At 61.6% G+C, this 17,064-nt stretch overlaps 2 protein-coding genes across 2 annotated transcripts; both read left to right on the top strand.

Moving 5' to 3' along the window:
* Positions 1 to 133: 133 nt before the first annotated feature.
* On the top strand, positions 134 to 3,201 carry LOC116856585. Its single transcript, XM_032840064.1, has 7 exons — positions 134 to 319; positions 848 to 1,024; positions 1,391 to 1,498; positions 1,635 to 1,706; positions 1,932 to 2,020; positions 2,114 to 2,353; positions 2,770 to 3,201. The coding sequence occupies exons 1-7, from the start codon at positions 249 to 251 to the stop codon at positions 3,096 to 3,098; spliced, it is 1,086 nt and encodes a 361-aa protein (XP_032695955.1). The 5' UTR covers positions 134 to 248; the 3' UTR covers positions 3,099 to 3,201.
* Positions 3,202 to 3,552: 351 nt separating this feature from the next.
* On the top strand, positions 3,553 to 16,121 carry ACAP1 (ArfGAP with coiled-coil, ankyrin repeat and PH domains 1). The gene is given in 24 exon segments (XM_032840063.1): positions 3,553 to 3,628; positions 3,778 to 4,658; positions 5,212 to 5,269; positions 9,333 to 9,452; positions 9,635 to 9,688; positions 9,781 to 9,839; positions 10,074 to 10,257; positions 10,397 to 10,441; positions 10,563 to 10,658; positions 10,808 to 10,882; positions 10,964 to 11,073; positions 12,019 to 12,070; positions 12,166 to 12,266; positions 12,556 to 12,679; positions 12,782 to 12,993; positions 13,460 to 13,529; positions 13,653 to 13,747; positions 13,847 to 13,940; positions 13,942 to 14,017; positions 14,552 to 14,724; positions 15,129 to 15,238; positions 15,322 to 15,432; positions 15,764 to 15,813; positions 15,993 to 16,121. Coding segments are annotated over 23 exon segments (2,223 nt in total). The 5' UTR covers positions 3,553 to 3,628; positions 3,778 to 4,605; the 3' UTR covers positions 16,094 to 16,121.
* The last annotated feature ends 943 nt before the right edge of the window (positions 16,122 to 17,064 follow it).

Consider the following 17,064-nt stretch of genomic DNA (forward strand, 5'->3'; position numbering starts at 1 on the left):
GGCCCGCGGCATTTCTAAGGAAGCCCACCTTGAACTCCCATCCAGCCAAACCCTTAAGTCGTAAGGCCGCGGACAGAGTCCAGCAAAACCCTGGCTGGCGGTCTCCGGCGACGGCTGACGGTCTGCCCCCAAACCCCAGCTCTGAGCGAGCTCCCGGCCCGACCCCGAGCTCGCGCGGAGGTGGGAGGGCTGTGACGTCACAACCAGGCTTCTTGGCCCGGGACAAGGACCCTGATTGTGATTGGATAATGCGGATGAAGGCGGTGATGGGGAAGAAGGGCGGGAACAAATCCCAGAGACAAAGAAAGAAGGCCTTTGGGTGGGACGCAAAGGGAGGGGCCCCGGCGCGAGGTCCCTCTATAAAGCTTGATTCCGGGGCCGCGGCTTTAGGGATCAGAGCGGAAGGACACCCGGGCCTCGGCCCGACGGTCCCCAGCCGGCCGTGGTGGGGGCGGGGCCGCGGGGCGGGGCCAAGTGGAACCGGGAGGCGGGGCGGGGCCGCTTAGAGCGGCCCCCGGGTGGGGCCATGGAGAGGCCGGAGGCTCTGGGGGCTGCTGGCGGCCTCCGCGGGGAATCCCCGGGAGCGGCACCGAAGGGTGTGCCAGAAGGAATCGGAGCGGGCGAGGCCGACGCCGGGCCGCCGTCCGGGGTGGTCCCGTCTCAGGGTTCTGGGCCCTCCCCGCACTCCGGGGAAATCGTAACTTGCGCTCCTAGTTCTAGCCGGCCCACCGGGGGGGGTAGCTGTCCTCGGTTCGGGGCCCCACCGGCACCCGGGGGAGGTTGCGGGCCTCAGCGCCGGGTCCGGGACACACCCTGACGGATTACATGCCCCCTTCCCTGAAGCCAGTGTGTGCGGGACCTGCAGCCCCGGGTCGGGGGGCTCTGGGGTGTACAGCTGGGAATGCAGTCCATCGCGCTCCGGGTCAACCTGCTTGAACCTCCACAAACCTTGTGAGGACTGGCCCCGCAGCATCCTAAAGACCAGCACCACCATCCTGATGCAGAAATCCCTCGGCGCTGAGAAGTACGGAATCCAGCGCGCCGGGTTCCCGGCGCCGAGCCCTGAGCGAGGGGTGCCGGACACTGGCAGGGGCGGAGCTCGGGAGGGGGTGGAGTCCCGACAACCTGGAAGCCGGGGCGGCCGAGGGCCATTGGGTGGGAAACCCGAGGTTCCGGGCCTTGTGGAGAGCAGCGGGTGCCGGGTCCACGCTGGCTACACAGTGCGTGCAGATCATTAGGTGTAATCCCGATCCCCAGGCTCCTCTGCCTCGGACACAACGAGAGGGTACAAGGAAAAGGTTTTGAATGACTGAAGGAATGAGGGAGGGTTGTAAGGAGGAGGTCGCCGGGAGGTGGTCTCCCCGTTTTTTGTGTCCTTCCCCTACTCCAGGAAAAAGGCCCAGCGGTGGGATGAAATGAACATCCTGGCCACCTACCACCCCGCTGACAAGAATTACGGGTTTATGAAGGTGGACGAGCCCAGCACCCCCTACCACAGGTGTGGAGCACTCAGCCCTAGTCTTCAGCCCAGACCCTTTGCTATTCAAAGGGGGTCTGGGGAGGCAGAGAGGTCTCAGGGACTGGATACTGCCTGGTGCCCCGCCTCTCAGCCCTGTTCCCTCCCTCTGCTGCAGGCTGCAGGACAGCGATGAGGACATGCCTGGGGCGGTCTCTCACACAGTGACTCCCCAGGCGCTGGCCGAAAGGTGAGAGGCCCACCCGAGATCAGTAGGGATGTGGGGCCTCTTCCTTCCTCCACCCCTGGGGTCAGAGCCCCCTCTGCTTTTTGGCCACCAGAATGGGAGGTACTTCAATTCCTATCAGGACCGACCAAGGCCAAGGTGGGAGAGAGCCAGCCAGCAAGGCCCCATCTACCACCTGCACCCCTTGTCCTCTCCCCTTGAGTGCCAACTAGTCTCCCTCCCCTTCAGGTTTGCAACAATGGACAATTTCTACCCCAAGGTCCTGCGGTACCATAATAACAGAAGCTCAGAGTCTTCAGACGTCTTTTCCAAGACACGTGAGATGAGGGGTCGGGGCTGAGTGGAAAAGGGAGGCAGAGTGAACCCTCGGCAGGAGCCTGGCAGGAAAGCCCAGCTCTTATGGCCCACAGACTCCAGTGATTTTGACAAGCACCGAAAGTCACACTACGATGAGGGAAAGTTCCTCATGGCTCAGAAAAGCCTTCCCTTCAGTAAGAACAAGCCCTGCCATGGGGCTCACTCCAGTCTGGGCAGCGGCGGTCAGGTCATGGAGCCCAGGCCTGTGGAGAGAGGCCGGATGGGAGGACTGACCGGAGAAGTCCAAGATGAGATTGGTCTGGTGACCAGGAACCATGTCCCAGAAGTCAAGGGTTAGCATGGGCCTTGAGAGGGAGGTGATGGGAGGCAAGCCCAGGGAAGACAGAAAGCAGCTGGGGGCGTCTGGGTGGCTCAGTGGGTTAAAACCTCTGCCTTTGGCTCAGGTCATGGTCCCAGGGTTCTGGGATCGAGCCCCACATCGGGCTCTCTGCTTGGCAGGGAGCCTGCTTTCCTTCCTCTCTCTCTGCCTGCCTCTCTGCCTACTTGTGATCTCTGTCTGTCCAATAAATAAATAAAATCTTTAAATTAAAAAAAAAGAAAGAAAGCAGCTGGGGTGGGGTCCTCAGCACAACCCTCAGGAAGCCCGAGAAAGGCGTGGGGGATGGAGAGCTCACTGGGGTTTCCTAACGTGGGAGGAGGGCATAGAATGGAGATGAGAACCCAGGGCCTGAGCTTCTCCCCTGTGCAGGGGGGGCTCTTATGGACACCTGTGGATCCCTGGATGCCCCAGGCAGCCAGAAGACTCAGCGTGATTGGGATGACTCCTCAGATCCCCCTACCTTCAGAAACCTGCCCCTGCCTTCAGCCACCGTCGTGTGGGACCAGGACATTGATCGGCAGCGCAAGGAGTATTATAGCAAGGGAAGGTATCTCAGATGCTCTCCCCACCCAGAGCTTGAGGAGGACACAGAAGACGAGCCCGAGCAGCGGGACAGTGAGAGCTGGGCGGGGTCAGCCCGGGGCAGGGGGTGCCGACAACCAACAGACTTGAGGGGTGCCCCAACCTTGACCCCCTGATCCTGCCAGGCTCTGCACGTTTTAACTGGGTGATTGAGAGTCCCACAGGCACTGAGGTCCGTCTACTGGAGCACACAGGAAGCCCCGTTCAGGATCCCCAGGCTTCCGAAGAGTCCCTGGCAGGGACATCGCAGCCTGGTGAGGGCACTGGGCCACAAGGCCTGGCTCTTGGCCAGCTCCCATCCCCCCAGCCGCCCTTCTTTGCATACCGGGGTAGATCGCAACAGATGCCAAGAGCGGCCTCAAGCATCCTGGTGTGCAAGGCCCAAGTGGTACAGAGAGGAACTGGGGAGGCTCCAAAGGGACAGGGACCCCCTCTAGCTTGGGACTACCCGCTGGCCCCACGCCTCCTCCCTGACTCCTCTCTGCCACTCACCACATTGCAGGGGCTACCCTGTCCTCCAAAGACCGAGCAGAGTCAGACTGGTGTCAGTGGGTGATATCCAAGGGGCTCAACTGGCAAAGCCCAGAAAGCTTGAAGAAGGAACTTGGAAGCAGCCCACACTCTCCACACCAAAACCAGTGCAAATGTGAGCGCGGGCAGGGGCGAGGGGCTGCCTGTGCCGGCCAGGGAGGGAGAGGGCCTGAGTGGGTAGCTTCTATGGAGTTTCAGGAGGGCAGGGGCCGGATCTCCCACCTGTTACAAGACAGCCAGTGACCCATTCCTTTCTCCGTCCAGACGAAACCCTGCGGATTGGATGGACACAGGAGGAGGAAAGCAGACAATGAAAACCGTAGCCAGCCTGGGATGGGATGGGGGCCAGCGTCTCCCAGGTCTCACCCCTTCCAGGTGGACAATAAAGAGAAGTGCAGGAGCCTGGGTGCTGTGACTCGTTCATGGAGGACGGGCTTGCTCAGTCACCGAGGACAGGGGAGGAGGGAGGGACCTCCGCACACAGGAAACCACATCGAGCAGAGCAGAGAAGAAAGCTGGGAGCAGCCTGGCGGACTAGAGTCAGCAAGGGCCTTCGAGGCCCAGAAGCAGGGCTGCAGCAGGGGGACGCTGCTTGGTGTGGCTCAACCAACCTTATTTGTACCATCGTTAGCATCTTTAGTTCTTCCAACAAGCCCGGGGGCTGGGGGGGCCATCATCCCCACCTTCCAGATGAGCTAACCTGAGGAATCAACGAGCTTGCCCAGGCTCCCTCCGAGAGACAGAATCAGGACTTGAGCCTATATCTGCCAGCCCCCTCAACCCCCGTGTCCCCCAAGGAGAAAGGCAGGGGGCCCAGGGCTCCCAGGAGGAAGGGGACAGCCGAGTCTCAGTGGGCGGGGCTGTGGCTTCTCTGCCTGGTCCCGCCTCTGCCCCTCCCGGCGCAGCCAGCAAGTGTGAAGTGAGAGGTCCTCCTTGGACACCCCTTACCCTTGGAGAAGGAATTGCGCGCCCCCCCGACAGGCTCTTCCCCAGGAGAGGACCCCCTCCTCCTTCCTCATCAACCCCTCCAGGGGCAGGGAGCGTCTCCACTGTGTACCCCTGCCCGTCAGGCCCAAGACAAGACGAGCTGAGATGACCGTCAAGCTGGATTTCGAGGAGTGTCTCAAGGACTCGCCCCGTTTCCGGTAAGTGTGCACAGGTCTGGGGGGACACAGGGGGGTGAGGTCCGACCCCCCTAACACACACACACAGCCACCACGCACACAGCACACAGCCTTCCCCAGGCCAGATGTCCTTCCAGGGGACAAGTTCACAAAGGGACAAGATCAAACTCGAGGGCCAGAGTAGCCCCTCCACTAGGCGACCCCGGGCTCTGATGCTCTGCAACCCCTTTCGGGGCAGAGGGGGCCGCTCCAGCCCATCTTCCCCCGAGAGCTGACACTCTCTCCTCCCGTCCTTGGGACCCCTGCCCCTCCCCCAGCACCTGCTGGGGCGGTTAGCAACTTCCTGCCTGGGCCACATCCACCCTCCCATTACCCTTCCTGCTTGGCCTGGGCCCCACGAGCTCCCACGCTACGCAGAGGGAGAGAGCCCAAGAGGGCAGGTGGTCAGGTCCCCTTCACCCATCAGTTTTTCTGTCTGTCCCATTACGCACTAACCCCAACGCCAGCCTTCCTGGGGGGCCCAGACCCAATGCACCCAGACTCTGTTCCCGTGACCCCGTGCCTCTCTTCCCAGAGCCTCCATCGAGCTGGTGGAAGCCGAGGTGTCAGAACTGGAGACCCGGCTGGAAAAGGTGACAGGGGAGAGGCAACCCAGGATGGCATTAAGATGAGAGGGGCGGGCTGGGGAGAAGAGTGGAGACTCCCAACGAGTTCTGAGCGTTGTTGAATGCTAACCATGTGGGCTGAATACTGTGGGGGCCACAGAGAAGGAGGTGGGAGCTCTGTACCCCCAAGGAGCACAGGGTCTTGGAAGACCAGACTCCCTGTGGGCTTCCTGGGTCAGCTGCAAGCCCAGCCTTCCCCTGGGCTCTGGGCCTCCAGACACAGAGACGGCAAGATGTTTGCCCCCGGGCAGCCCACAGACGGCCTTGGGGAGATAAACCAGTGAGTGAGACACTTAAACCTCAGACAGGAAGGCCATTCCGGGCCACTTTTCATAAAATGGGGCACACTCCCTACTCCCTCCCCGGCTTGGTTTTTCTCTGTAGCATTCACCCCACTCTCCCATGGGATCTTTATTTGCTGCATTTGCTTTCTGCTGCCCCCTGATGAGTCGCTGCAAAGGGAGGGAGTGATGGAACCCAGCCTGTACCTGTTAGCACAGTGTCTGAGGCTCAGGATGGGGGCTCGGCCCTTCTGGTCCTCTGCTCAGGGGCTCACGGGCTACAGTCCCACCTGAGGCACAGGGTTCCCCTCCAAGCTCCTGAGGGCGTCTGCAGACTCCAGGGCCTTGCCCGGGCAGCCCTGAGATCTCCTCCTGCTCACAGCTGCCCCCGGTCCCCTGCCATGTGGTCCTGGCCCTGGGCAGCTCACGTCATGGCATCCAAGGCCCGCGGGAGGGTCTCTCCAGTGTGTGCTGCCAAGGTGACATCAATTTGGATGGAAATGCAGCCACAGGAGCCGCGGGTGGCTGTCCCCTCCCTCTGCCACATGGCATGACCATGTGGAGCACTGTCTTGTGCCTTTGGCCATTTTCCGTTGGGGTAGGATCAAGTTGCGTGTCTCACATTGGTGGGGGGTGATGCAAGGGAGGGGACCATCCAGGGTCATCTGAGAGCATGTCTGTCACCCTTACCAATTTGCATTCTTTTTTTTTTTTTTTAAGATTTTATGTATTTATTTGTGGGAGAGAGAGAGCGAGAGCGAGCGAGCATGAGAAGAAGAAGGGTCAGAGGGAGAAGTCGACTCCCTGCCAAGCAGGGAGCCTGATGCGGGACTCAGTCACAGGACCCCAGGATCATGACCTGAGCCAAAGGCAGTCGCTTAACCCACTGAGCCACCCAGGCACCTGCCAATATGTGTTCTTGTTTGTTTTCCCCTGATAGAACGTAAGTGACATGAAGAACTTTTATGTTCTGTGTTTGCTCAGTCCTCAGTGCCTATCCCACAGTCTGAAAGTTAGCCAACCACCAATTAATAGATAACATATTTTTATATATAATTTTTAAAATTTTTTTTACAGATTTATTTATTTTAGCAATAGAGTGCCTACGAGCAGGGGAGTGGGAGAGAGAGATTCTCAGGCCAACTCCTCGCTGAATGTGGACCCTCTCCTCTCCCCCTCCCCACCCATATGGGACTCAGTCTCTCAACCCTGAGATCATGACCTGAGTCGAAATCAAGAATCACACGCTTAAGTGACTGAACCACCCAGGAGCCGCTAAGCCTTTCTGAGTTAATTACAGACTTGCAAGAAGTTGCAAAGATAGCATGAGGAGGTCCCATGTACCCATCACCCAGCTTCCCCCAGGGCTGGCCTCTTGTATAAGGCTAGTATGTTACCAAACCAGGAAAGTGATGAGGGCATGACGCAAGGAACTGCCTAGAGAACTTACTTGGATTCTACCCATTTTGCATATACAGTTGACCTTTGAAAAACCGGAGGGTTAGAGGCGCTGACCCTCCATGCTGTCAAAAATTTACATATAATTCCTGACTCCCCAAAAACTTTACTGATAGCCCGCATTGATCAATCATGGAAACAGTCTATGAACATGCATTTCGTGTGTATCATATGTAACATATACTGTTTTTACAATAAAGGGAGCTAGAGGAAAGTGTTATCAAGAAAGTCAGAAGGAAGAGGGGTACCTGGTAGGGTCAGTCCAGAGAGCATGCAACCCTGGATCTCCGGGTCATGAATGCAAGCCACATGTTGGGTGGGGCACCTGGGTGGCTCAGTCAGTGAAGCTGGGATCTGGTCATGATCCCAGGGTCCCAGGATCGAGTCCCACATGGGGCTCCCTGCTTAGAGGAGAATTTGCTTCTCCCTCTGCCTCTCCTCTCAGCCCCGCTCGTGTTCCTTCTCTCTCAAATAAATAAATAAAATCTTAAAAAAAAAAAAGCCACATGTTAGATGTAGAGCTTACTTAAAAAAATAATAAACAAAATTTTCAAAACAATGAATCATAAGGAAGAAAAAATACATTTACAGTACTGTACTGTGTTTATCAAAAAAGTTCACTTAGAAGTGGACCAGCGCAGTTCAAACCCATGTTCAAGATCGATTGTGCTCTTTCTTTCAAAAAGTCTTTGTCTGTAATTCAGTGGCATTTAATCACATGCATAGGTTCTTGTAACCAGAATCACAGTCAAAACACAAAAATCGGGGCGCCTGGGTAGCTCATTGGGTTAAGCGTCTGCCTTCGGCTCAGGTCATGATCTCAGGGTCCTGGGATCGAGCCTCACATCTACCTCTGGGCAGAGTGTGGTGTCTGCTTAGGATTCTCTCCCTCCCTCTGCCTCTGCCCCTCCACCCCTCATGTGCTCTCTCTCTCTCTCTCAAGGAAGGAAGGAAGGCAGGAAGGGAAGGGGGGGGGAAGGGCACAAAACTCTACCACCAAAAGGGACTCTTCAGTGCAGCCCTTTGTCCTGCTACCCTCGCCTGCCTTCTGTCACCCCCAGCAAGCTCTTATCTGTTCTTCTCCAGACTTTTGCCATTTCTAGAATGTTCCATAAGTGCAATCGCCCATTATGTGGCTTTGTGGCTTCTCTCTTTTTCTTCTCTCAGAGTATGCCCTTGAAGTCCACTCAGGTTGTTACGTTTCAGCACAAGGAGTTCCTGTGTGGATAGTCCGTGCCTTTGCGTCGCTGAGCACTCTTCCGTTGGCATGGATGGACCAGTTTATCCCTAGTTCAGTCTCAGGAAGGCTCATTTTTGGGGAAAGGGTGGTAGGTAGGAAAGAAACAGACACTCAGGATCCCAGCTGCAGCCAGTGACACTGTGAGCATCTGGGTCCTTGCGCCTGACCACAGACAGCTGGCGGTGGTACCTGATTAGGTCAGGTCGTGGCTGGTCGGATCGTGGCTGGTCTCCCGACCATGACTCACCCTGTCAGCCACCTTCAGGTCCAGCTCTATTTCCCTGCAGCCTTCACCAGCCCTCAAAAGTGTCTTTCAGTTCAACCAAATTTCACTGATGACCCAGGGCCCCAACTCTCCGAGCCCCCACCACCCTGGGATTTCCCCACACAACTTCCCTGGTGGTGGTCTGCCCCCTGGGCTGAGCTGAAGGGCTCCTTAGACACTCACTCTGTCCCAGCTGTGTTGACTCAGGTCAGAGCCAAGCGGTGTCCCCTCGGGGACTGTGGTTCCCAAACTAGGGTCCGAGATCAGGAGACCTCACTCAAGCGCCTGGCTCTTCCAGAGGGACCCTCCTCGGGCCAGACGCAGTGGGCCCCCAGAGCACCCTAAGGTGCCATGTTTGCCCTGGCCTGGTGGCCGGATGGCTAATTCATCTTAATGAGGGGGAAGCTCAGTGAGCACGGGGTGGGATGACTCCAGACAGGGAAGGACTGCCGAACCTACCCCCAGCTGGGTGGCCATTTATCCCACAAGCCGGATACTGACCGAGGCTGGGGTTTCCGGGGAGTGCTGCACCCAGGCAATTGGGGGCAGGGACGGAGACGGGGCAGGGGACAGAGGAAGACGTTTGGGGGCGTGGTGGGGGGGAGGCAACACTAGCTTTGGTGAGAGGCTGGGAGGGGTTTTTAGCTGGGCACAGAGCCATGGGGGCAAAGATGCAGACTGAGAAATCTCCCTTCCTGCAGAAGGGAGAGGAGGGGCGCCCAGTGTGGGGGTGTAAGCACTGTGCGGTACAGGGCATAACTCCCCCTTAACCCCATTGCTTCTTAGCTCCTCAAGCTGGGGAATGGCCTTCTGGAAAGTGGGCGCCATTACCTTGCCGCTGGCCGTACCTTCGTCGCAGGCATTTGTGACCTGGCCCGCCTGGGTCCCCCAGAGCCCATGATGGCGGTATGTCAAGCCGGCTGGGGTCTGCAGTGCAGAGATCCTCTGGAGGGGGAGGGGGGGCCTGGGGTCTCGGGGTGCAATCCGGAGCAGGGCTGGGGCTGTGGCCTGAGACAGCCCTGGCAGGCTGGGTGCAGACAGCCCGCCGGCCCACGCCTGGTACTCTGTCTCTGCCTCTCCGTGCCCAGGAGTGTCTGGACAAATTCACTGAAAGCCTTAACCACAAGCTGGACAGCCACGCGGTAAGGGGGCACAGGAGGGACTGGTGGTGGGGAGCAGCGCTGTCTGTGGCCTGACCCTCCCCTGCCCATTTCTGCTCCCCGCACGCCCACAGGAGCTTCTAGATACCACCCAGCACACGCTGCAGCAGCAAATCCAGACCCTGGTCAAGGAGTGAGTTGGGAGGGGAAACCAGTCTTCTGTCCCTCTTCCCACCACTGTAAGGGCCCCCCTGAATGGAGGAGCTGTGAGGTTGGGGGTTTCTGATGGTCCGACTGCTGTCCCCCATCCCCACACCCCCTTGCAGTCCGGACTGGAAGGCCATGCATGGACCGCCCACCTGGGACTTCTCTGCAGGGGCTGGTGGGGGTACCTTATTCTGCATGTTACCCCTTCCCTCCACCACAGGGGTCTCCGGGGGTTCCGAGAGGCTCGCCGGGATTTCTGGAGGGGGGCCGAGAGCCTGGAGGCTGCTCTCATCCACAACGCTGAGGTCCCCAGGCGCCGGGCCCAGGAGGCAGAAGAGGCGGGAGCTGCCTTGAAGACCGCCAGGGCCGGGTACCAGGGGCGAGCGCTGGATTATGCCCTCCAGGTGCCTGCTGCCACCTGTCCCCCTCCCCGTCCCCTGGGATCCCAGGGCCTCTGGCCCCTCAAGGCTATCGAGGCCCCCGTGCATTGGGAAGGGGCGCTGTGTTTTCAAGACTGACCTGAGGTCTTTTGGGGACCCTCAGATCAACGTGATTGAGGACAAGAGGAAGTTTGACATCATGGAGTTTGTGAGTTTCAGCATCCATGAGGGCAGGGTGGGGAGGAGCTTGCTGATGGGGGCCGGGAGGGGAGAGGGAAAGCCAAAAGGGTCCCCTGTCAGCTCTGCACCCTGCCCACCTTGTCGCCCAGGTGCTGCGTCTGGTGGAGGCCCAGGCTACCCATTTCCAGCAGGGCCACGAGGAGCTGGGCCGGCTGGCCCGGTATCGCAGGGAGCTGGGCGCCCAGGTGGGGCCCCGGCGGACTGTGGGGCGGGCAGTGGTGGGCACCGGGGTAGGCAGGCTAGTGGTGGAGGGAGGGAGGGGGCTCTGAGAGGCCTGTCCAGGCCTGGTTGGGGGAGGTCGGGGGGCACCTGAAATGTCCCCCACTCCGCCCAGTTGCACCAGCTGGTTCTGAATTCAGCACGAGAGAGGAGGGACATGGAGCAGAGGCACGTGCTGCTGAAGCAGAAGGTGAGGCCTCTGGGTGCGGTGGGGCCTGGCTCAGGCCCCTCTGCCCGCTTCAGCTGCCCTTTGACTCCCTTGTGCCCCCAGGAGCTCGGAGGGGAGGAGCCAGAGCCAAGCCTCAAGGAAGGGCCTGGCGGGCTGCTCATGGAGGGCCACCTCTTCAAGCGTGCCAGCAACGCCTTCAAGACCTGGAGCAGGTGAGGGGCGGGGGGCCCCAGTTGCCCAAACCCGCTCCATTCAGCGTTTTTTGAGTGGTGACAGGGTACTAAGCGGTGAGAAAACAGGCAAAACCCGCTGCCCCCATAGACCTTCCATCCCCAGCAGCAAAGCCATCCAGTCAATCCTGTTAGGTTGGAAATGTGAGAAAGCAGGGATGCAGAGAGCTGGTGAGGGGCTGCCGTTCTAGAGAGAGTGGTCTGGCTGGCTTCATGCGAAGGTGATGGCTTCCCAGTGAAGACCTGAAGGACACCTGGGAGGAGAAGGTTCTAGGCAGGGGGAGGAGCCAGCACCGAACCGGGAGGGTCAGAGGGACAGAGAGGGGCACAGGGGTGTGGACAGAGAGAGGGAGGAGGGCGAGGGGAGGGGGGAGATGAAGCCGGAGCCAACGAGAGGGACTTGCAGGCTTCCCTGGGGACTTAGGAACCATTGCAGGGGTGTGGGTGGGGGGGTCACCTGCTCTGACTCGGCTCCTTCCCATAGAGGATATTTGTGCAAATTGGAAGACCGAACCCCTTCCCTAAGATACTTCCATCTGTCCAACTGGCAAGCGACTCAGGGCCTCTGGCGGGCTCAGTCAGTGGAGGCTAGGACTCTAGATTTTGGGGCCGTGGGATCGGGCCCCACGTGGGGTGGTGAATACTTCAAAAAAAAAATTACAGCAGGAGCCTAATTTATTAGAAAAAAACATTTTACTGCCATCTACTGGAACATTGTCTTCACAATTGCTCAAACCTGGGTTGTCTGGGGTGTGAGTAGCTTCTGTGTGCGCTGGCATAGCCCTGTGCCCTCCCGACGGGATGGGAGGGTCTGCCCGGCTCTCACCACCATCCTTATGGGGCAGAGGGCACAGCCTGTCCAGTGTCCCTGTCCCGAGCTCGTCCCTATGCCCCCCACGCCCACGACTCTCTTTCCGCCTCCTCCAGACGCTGGTTCACTATCCAGAGCAACCAGTTGGTTTACCAGAAGAAGTACAAGGTAGGCAGGTGGCGTCCCGGACGCCGGGGCCCAGGGACCCTCAGCCCCCACTGCAGCTGGCTGGCTGGCTGCCCCTGGTCACCTTCCCCTTCCAGGACCCTGTGACTGTGGTGGTGGATGACCTTCGCCTCTGCACGGTGAAGCTCTGCCCGGACTCAGAGAGGCGGTTCTGCTTTGAGGTCGTGTCCCCCAGCAAGTGAGTGTAGGGCCCATGGCAGAGGCATCTTGGGAGGTCCCCGTGCAGCAGCAGGCATTAACCCTTCGGCGGCTGGATTGGGGGGAGGCCCTCTGGGGGGTGTCCTGGAGGGAGGGGATGGGGCGATGGGGTATATTTAGAAAGATTGGACCATGTGGTCCCAAACCTCTGTTTGGCTGGTGTTTCGCATGTTGGGACGACTGGGCCCCGTCGAGTAGCATGTCGGCTAGCCGACCTGGCCTGTGGCTCCCGGGGCTCAGACTGCCCCCTCTGCTCCCCACTCCCGCAGGTCCTGCCTCCTGCAGGCTGACTCCGAGCGCCTCCTGCACCTGTGGGTCAGCGCCGTGCAGAGCAGCATCGCTTCGGCCTTCAGCCAGGCCCGCCTGGATGATAGCCCCCGGGGGCCCGGCCAGGTGCCTTCCCGTGGATGGTGCAGGGAACGGGGTCCCCGGGGAGGGGAGGCCCACCCCTTCCCCAGGCCCCAGGGCCACTCTCTCTTCCCTTGTTTCCCCCAGGGCTCGGGATACCTGGCCGCGGGCTCCTCGGCTACCCTGGGCTGTGGCGGGATGGCCCGGGGCAGGGAGCCCAGTGGAGTGGGGCACGTGGCCGCCCAGGTGCAGGGTGTGGACGGCAATGCCCAGTGCTGCGACTGCCGTGAGCCAGCCCCGGAATGGGCCAGCATCAACCTGGGCGTCACCCTCTGCATCCAGTGCTCTGGCATCCACAGGTCACTCCCCGCCACCCCCCCCCCCCCCCGTGGGGGCCCCACTCCTTCCTGCTGGGGGAGGGGGAGGGGGCCAGCTGGAGCCCAGCGTACAGGCTCCGCCCTCCCTCCCACCCTGCCCTGCCTGGCTCACACAGGGCACTGTGTCCTGGTCCTGCCCCAGGAGTTTATTGGCTTGAGTGGGGTGTGGGGTCAGGGCTCTTGAGGGCAGGGGAACCCCCGAAGAGCAGAAAGAGAGGAGAGGCCACAAGGCCTCTGCGAGTCTGGCGGAAGCAGGGGTCGGGGGTGGGGGGTGACCACAGGGTGAGAAGGGAGGTGGCTGGAAATGATGAGGCTGAAAACTGACCTGGAGGAGAAGGGAGAAGAGGGAGCAGTAGGCAGAGCCAGGCCAGGTGGCCCCCAGCCCTGTGGCCTCCTGGTCAGTGCCTGAGGCCCCACAGCGAGCCTGACCCCCACTCTGGCCCTCCAGGAGCCTCGGGGTTCATTTCTCCAAAGTCCGGTCTCTGACCCTTGACTCGTGGGAGCCAGAGCTGGTGAAGGTGACTTGGGGCGCCACGATGAGAAGGGGGGGCGGGGTGAGTTCTGAGCTGCGTGCCCCGAGGGCTCAGACACTCACCTCCCTCCCACCTGTCTGTCTCTGCCTCTGCCTGCGCCTCCGGAAGCTTATGTGTGAGCTGGGGAATGTCGTCATCAACCAGATCTACGAGGCCCGCGTGGAGGCCATGGCCGTGAAGAAACCAGGGCCCAGCTGCTCCCGGTGAGGGTGGGGGTGGTGTGGAGGTGCTTACAGGGAGGAAGAGGGTCTGGGACTGGAGGAGGGGAGACGGTCCCCCTCTTCCCCACCATGCTCTGCCAGGCAGGAGAAGGAGGCCTGGATTCATGCCAAGTACGTGGAGAAGAAGTTTCTGACCAAGCTTCCTGAGATTCGGGGACGAAGAGGCGGCCGGGGACCCCCCCAAGGGGCAGCCTCCTCTGCCCCCCAAGCCTTCTGTCAGGCCCCGGCCAGGGAGCGTCAAATCCAGGCCAGGTATAGCCTTGCTCAGACAGTAATGGAGCCCGGCTGTGTGCCCAGCATTCTGCCAGAAAGCACAGAGCATGAGGCCCCGGCCTTCCCCTTGCCAGTGTTGGGGGCTGCGGGGCGGCCCACACCAGCATGGGTTCTTTTTTTCACAAGGCAAGAGTTTCAGGGGTTAAGGGAAGGACGGGAGGGAGTGTAGGGCTGGACACAGGCAGGGAGGGTCTCAACTGCATGAGAAAAGTCAGGAGTGAGGAGCCCGCTGGGGGTCCCAGAGGCGGGTGGAGGGCGTGCGCTTGGCCAGAGTGCAGGGAACGGGGCGCGGAGGCTGAGTGCTCACTGGAGATGTCTGGGCCACCCAGATAGTTGAACAGGAAGAGGTTAATGAATGATGCTGTCCCTGCCCCATGCCCCCGGGCCTGACACACCCCCCCCAACCCTCCACCTCCCACTGCAGTCCTGGGAGTCCAGCAGGCCTCCCTGTAGAGCATCTGGGGACTGTGCTGAGGATTTCATACCAGACTGATAGCCGATTCCCTCCACCAGAGCCCCCGTCCGAGGACCTGGGCAGCCTCCACCCTGGGGCCCTGCTGTTTCGAGCTGCTGGGCACCCTCCCTCCCTCCCCACCATGGCTGACGCCCTTGCCCATGGAGCTGATGTGAACTGGGTGAACGCCGGCCGGGAGAATGCCACTCCCCTGATCCAGGCCACAGCTGCTGTGAGTCTCACTGACCTCCCCGTCCCACCCTTAGGCTCCTTCCCTCTGATCCCTCTCTGATTTGGGGTCCACCTCTCACCCCTCCTCTGACCCTGTAAGGAATGATGACCGAGAGACACTGGTTGCTAGGGTTGTGTGTGGTCTGGGAGCAGACCACCCGGGTTTGAATCCGAGCTCCCACCACTCACGGTTGTGAAGCTGTGTGTGCCTCAGTTCGCTCATCTGTAAAATAGGGTCACTCACCTCATGAGATTGTACTGTGGACTTCATGGGTCAGTACAGCTAAAGAGGTAGAGCAGAGCCCCACGCACCATACCCCAGCCCCTGGACAGACCCCATCTTAAAACATCTTGGGTCAGCTTCTAAAGATGCTACCTTCTCCTGTTCTCAACCCTTCTGTGCAGAATTCTCTTCTGGCCTGTGAGTTTCTCCTCCAGAATGGGGCGAACGTGAACCAAGCGGACAACCACGGCCGGGGGCCGCTGCACCATGCAACCATTCTGGGCCACACGGGGTAGGGGTGGGCAGGGACCCCGGCTGTGGGAAGGAAGGGTGCGCGGATGGGGTGAGTGGCCGGCTGAACCTCGCTATTTCCAGGCTGGCCTGTCTGTTCCTGAAACGAGGGGCCGATGTGGGAGCTCGGGACTCGGAAGGCAAAGACCCTCTGACCATCGCCATGGAAACGGCCAACGCCGACATCGTTACCTTGTGAGGAGGTCTAGGGGCGGGGCCAACGCTTGCCCGACCCACCTGGGGCGGAGCTAACGCCGGGGCCCCGCGTGTGGCCGGAGCCGGGGGAACCGCGGGTGGGATCCGGGACCTGGCGGGGAGTTGCGAGTGTAGACTGGGGCGTGGAGCAGGAAGGGGGGGGGCAGGGTCCACGGATGGTGAGGTCCGCCCGCGTGAGGGGCTTCGTGGCCCGTGCGCGTCTGCAAGCACTGGCCTCGGGGGAGCAGGCGACTTCACCGCAGCTCCGAGGGTGGGCAGCTGGGAGTGGGGCCGCCACGAGAGTCTCCGGGCCGTAATTCCTCCCCTCCAGGCTCCGCTTGGCGAAGATGAGAGAGGTGGAAGCGGCCCAGGGCCAGGCAGGTAAAGAGCCTCCCGCCCCGCCCCACACTGCAGTTCTGGGCTTCTGGTCCCTGAAGGCCCGCTGGGCCGCCCTGGTTACTTCCACCGCCGAGTCCACAGACGCGTACTGGGCGCGCGGGAGGGCGCACGTCCCTGCGACGCTGCCGAGCGCCCGCCCAGCCCGGCCTCCCTCCCCTCAGGAGACGAGACGTATCTGGACATCTTCCGCGACTTCTCCCTCATGGCGTCGGACGACCCGGAGAAGCTGAGCCGCCGCAGTCACGATCTCCACACGCTTTGATCCCCGGCTCCCGCGGGCCCACACCCCCGACCCCCGCCGCCCCTGGGCCATTAAAGCCTCCGCGCTGTGCGCCTCGCGTCGTGCTTCCCCCGCAGGGCGCCTCCCTCGGGCCAGGCCGGGCGGCGGGCGCGCAGGGGGTCTGCAAGCTCGAGCCGGCTAGGGGCCGCTCCCGGCGGGCGAGGTGGACGCGTCCTGGCCCCGGGCGGGTCTGGGGCGGGGCTCCCGGCCTTGGGCGACGTGGCCAGATGCGTCCGGCCGGGGAGAGGCCGCCCGCGTGGGCTGGGGGGGGCCGGCCTCCCGGAGGGGGCAGCTGGCGTCGGGCCGGGACGGAGAAGCGGGGTGCGGCCACCCCGGCCGGCAGGCATCCCCGGAATGCGGCGGCTCAGCACCCGCCCCCTCGGGAATTCCCGACGGGAGCGACCGGGCGGACACCGCCCCCAAACCCGGGACGGCTGGGCCTCGAGCCACGCGCTGGGCCGCAGACGTGAGGTCGGACACACCTGGGGGCCCGCGAGGCGGTCGCGGGCACATCCGGAGCGACGCGCCTGAGTCACCCTGGGGACCCCACCCCCGCCCGCGTGCGCCCGCCCTGCCTGTCCGCCCCGTCTCTCCGGTTCTTGACTCTCGGCTCCCACCTCCACCCGGGCCGCGCGCGAGCCCCGCGGGGGCGGGGGGCGGGGCGCCAGGGAGGCGGGGCTGTCTCTTAAAGGGCCCCGACCGCTGCCCTTAGGCCACTTCCTGGGGGCGGAGAGGACTGCGGCGGCTGCGGCGACACCCGGGGAGGCGACGGCGCCCGGGTCCCGAGACTCCCCGCTGCTCCCATCAGAGTCTTCCGGTGGTCCCGGCTCGCGCTGAGCGCGCATCCCCGCTCCCCTGCCGCTAGGGAGGCACCTCCGCGGCCGCTCCGGTCAACCCCGCCTCTGCCTCCCGAGACCCGCAGCGGAGCCGGGCCAGGCCAGGCCTGCGACGGG

Source organism: Lontra canadensis, unplaced genomic scaffold (genome assembly GCF_010015895.1).
Source record: "Lontra canadensis isolate GAN:19392208 unplaced genomic scaffold, GSC_riverotter_1.0 scaffold110, whole genome shotgun sequence".
Lineage (NCBI taxonomy): Eukaryota > Metazoa > Chordata > Mammalia > Carnivora > Mustelidae > Lontra > Lontra canadensis.

Bases quoted from the DNA above. Each gene is read 5' to 3' on its own strand.
- LOC116856585 (XM_032840064.1), top strand. From the start codon at position 249: ATGCGGATGAAGGCGGTGATGGGGAAGAAGGGCGGGAACAAATCCCAG. The intron at 320-847 runs GTGGGACGCAAA...CCCTGAAGCCAG, and splicing joins CAAAGAAAGAAGGCCTTTGG to TGTGTGCGGGACCTGCAGCC. The intron at 1,025-1,390 runs GTACGGAATCCA...CCCCTACTCCAG, and splicing joins AAATCCCTCGGCGCTGAGAA to GAAAAAGGCCCAGCGGTGGG.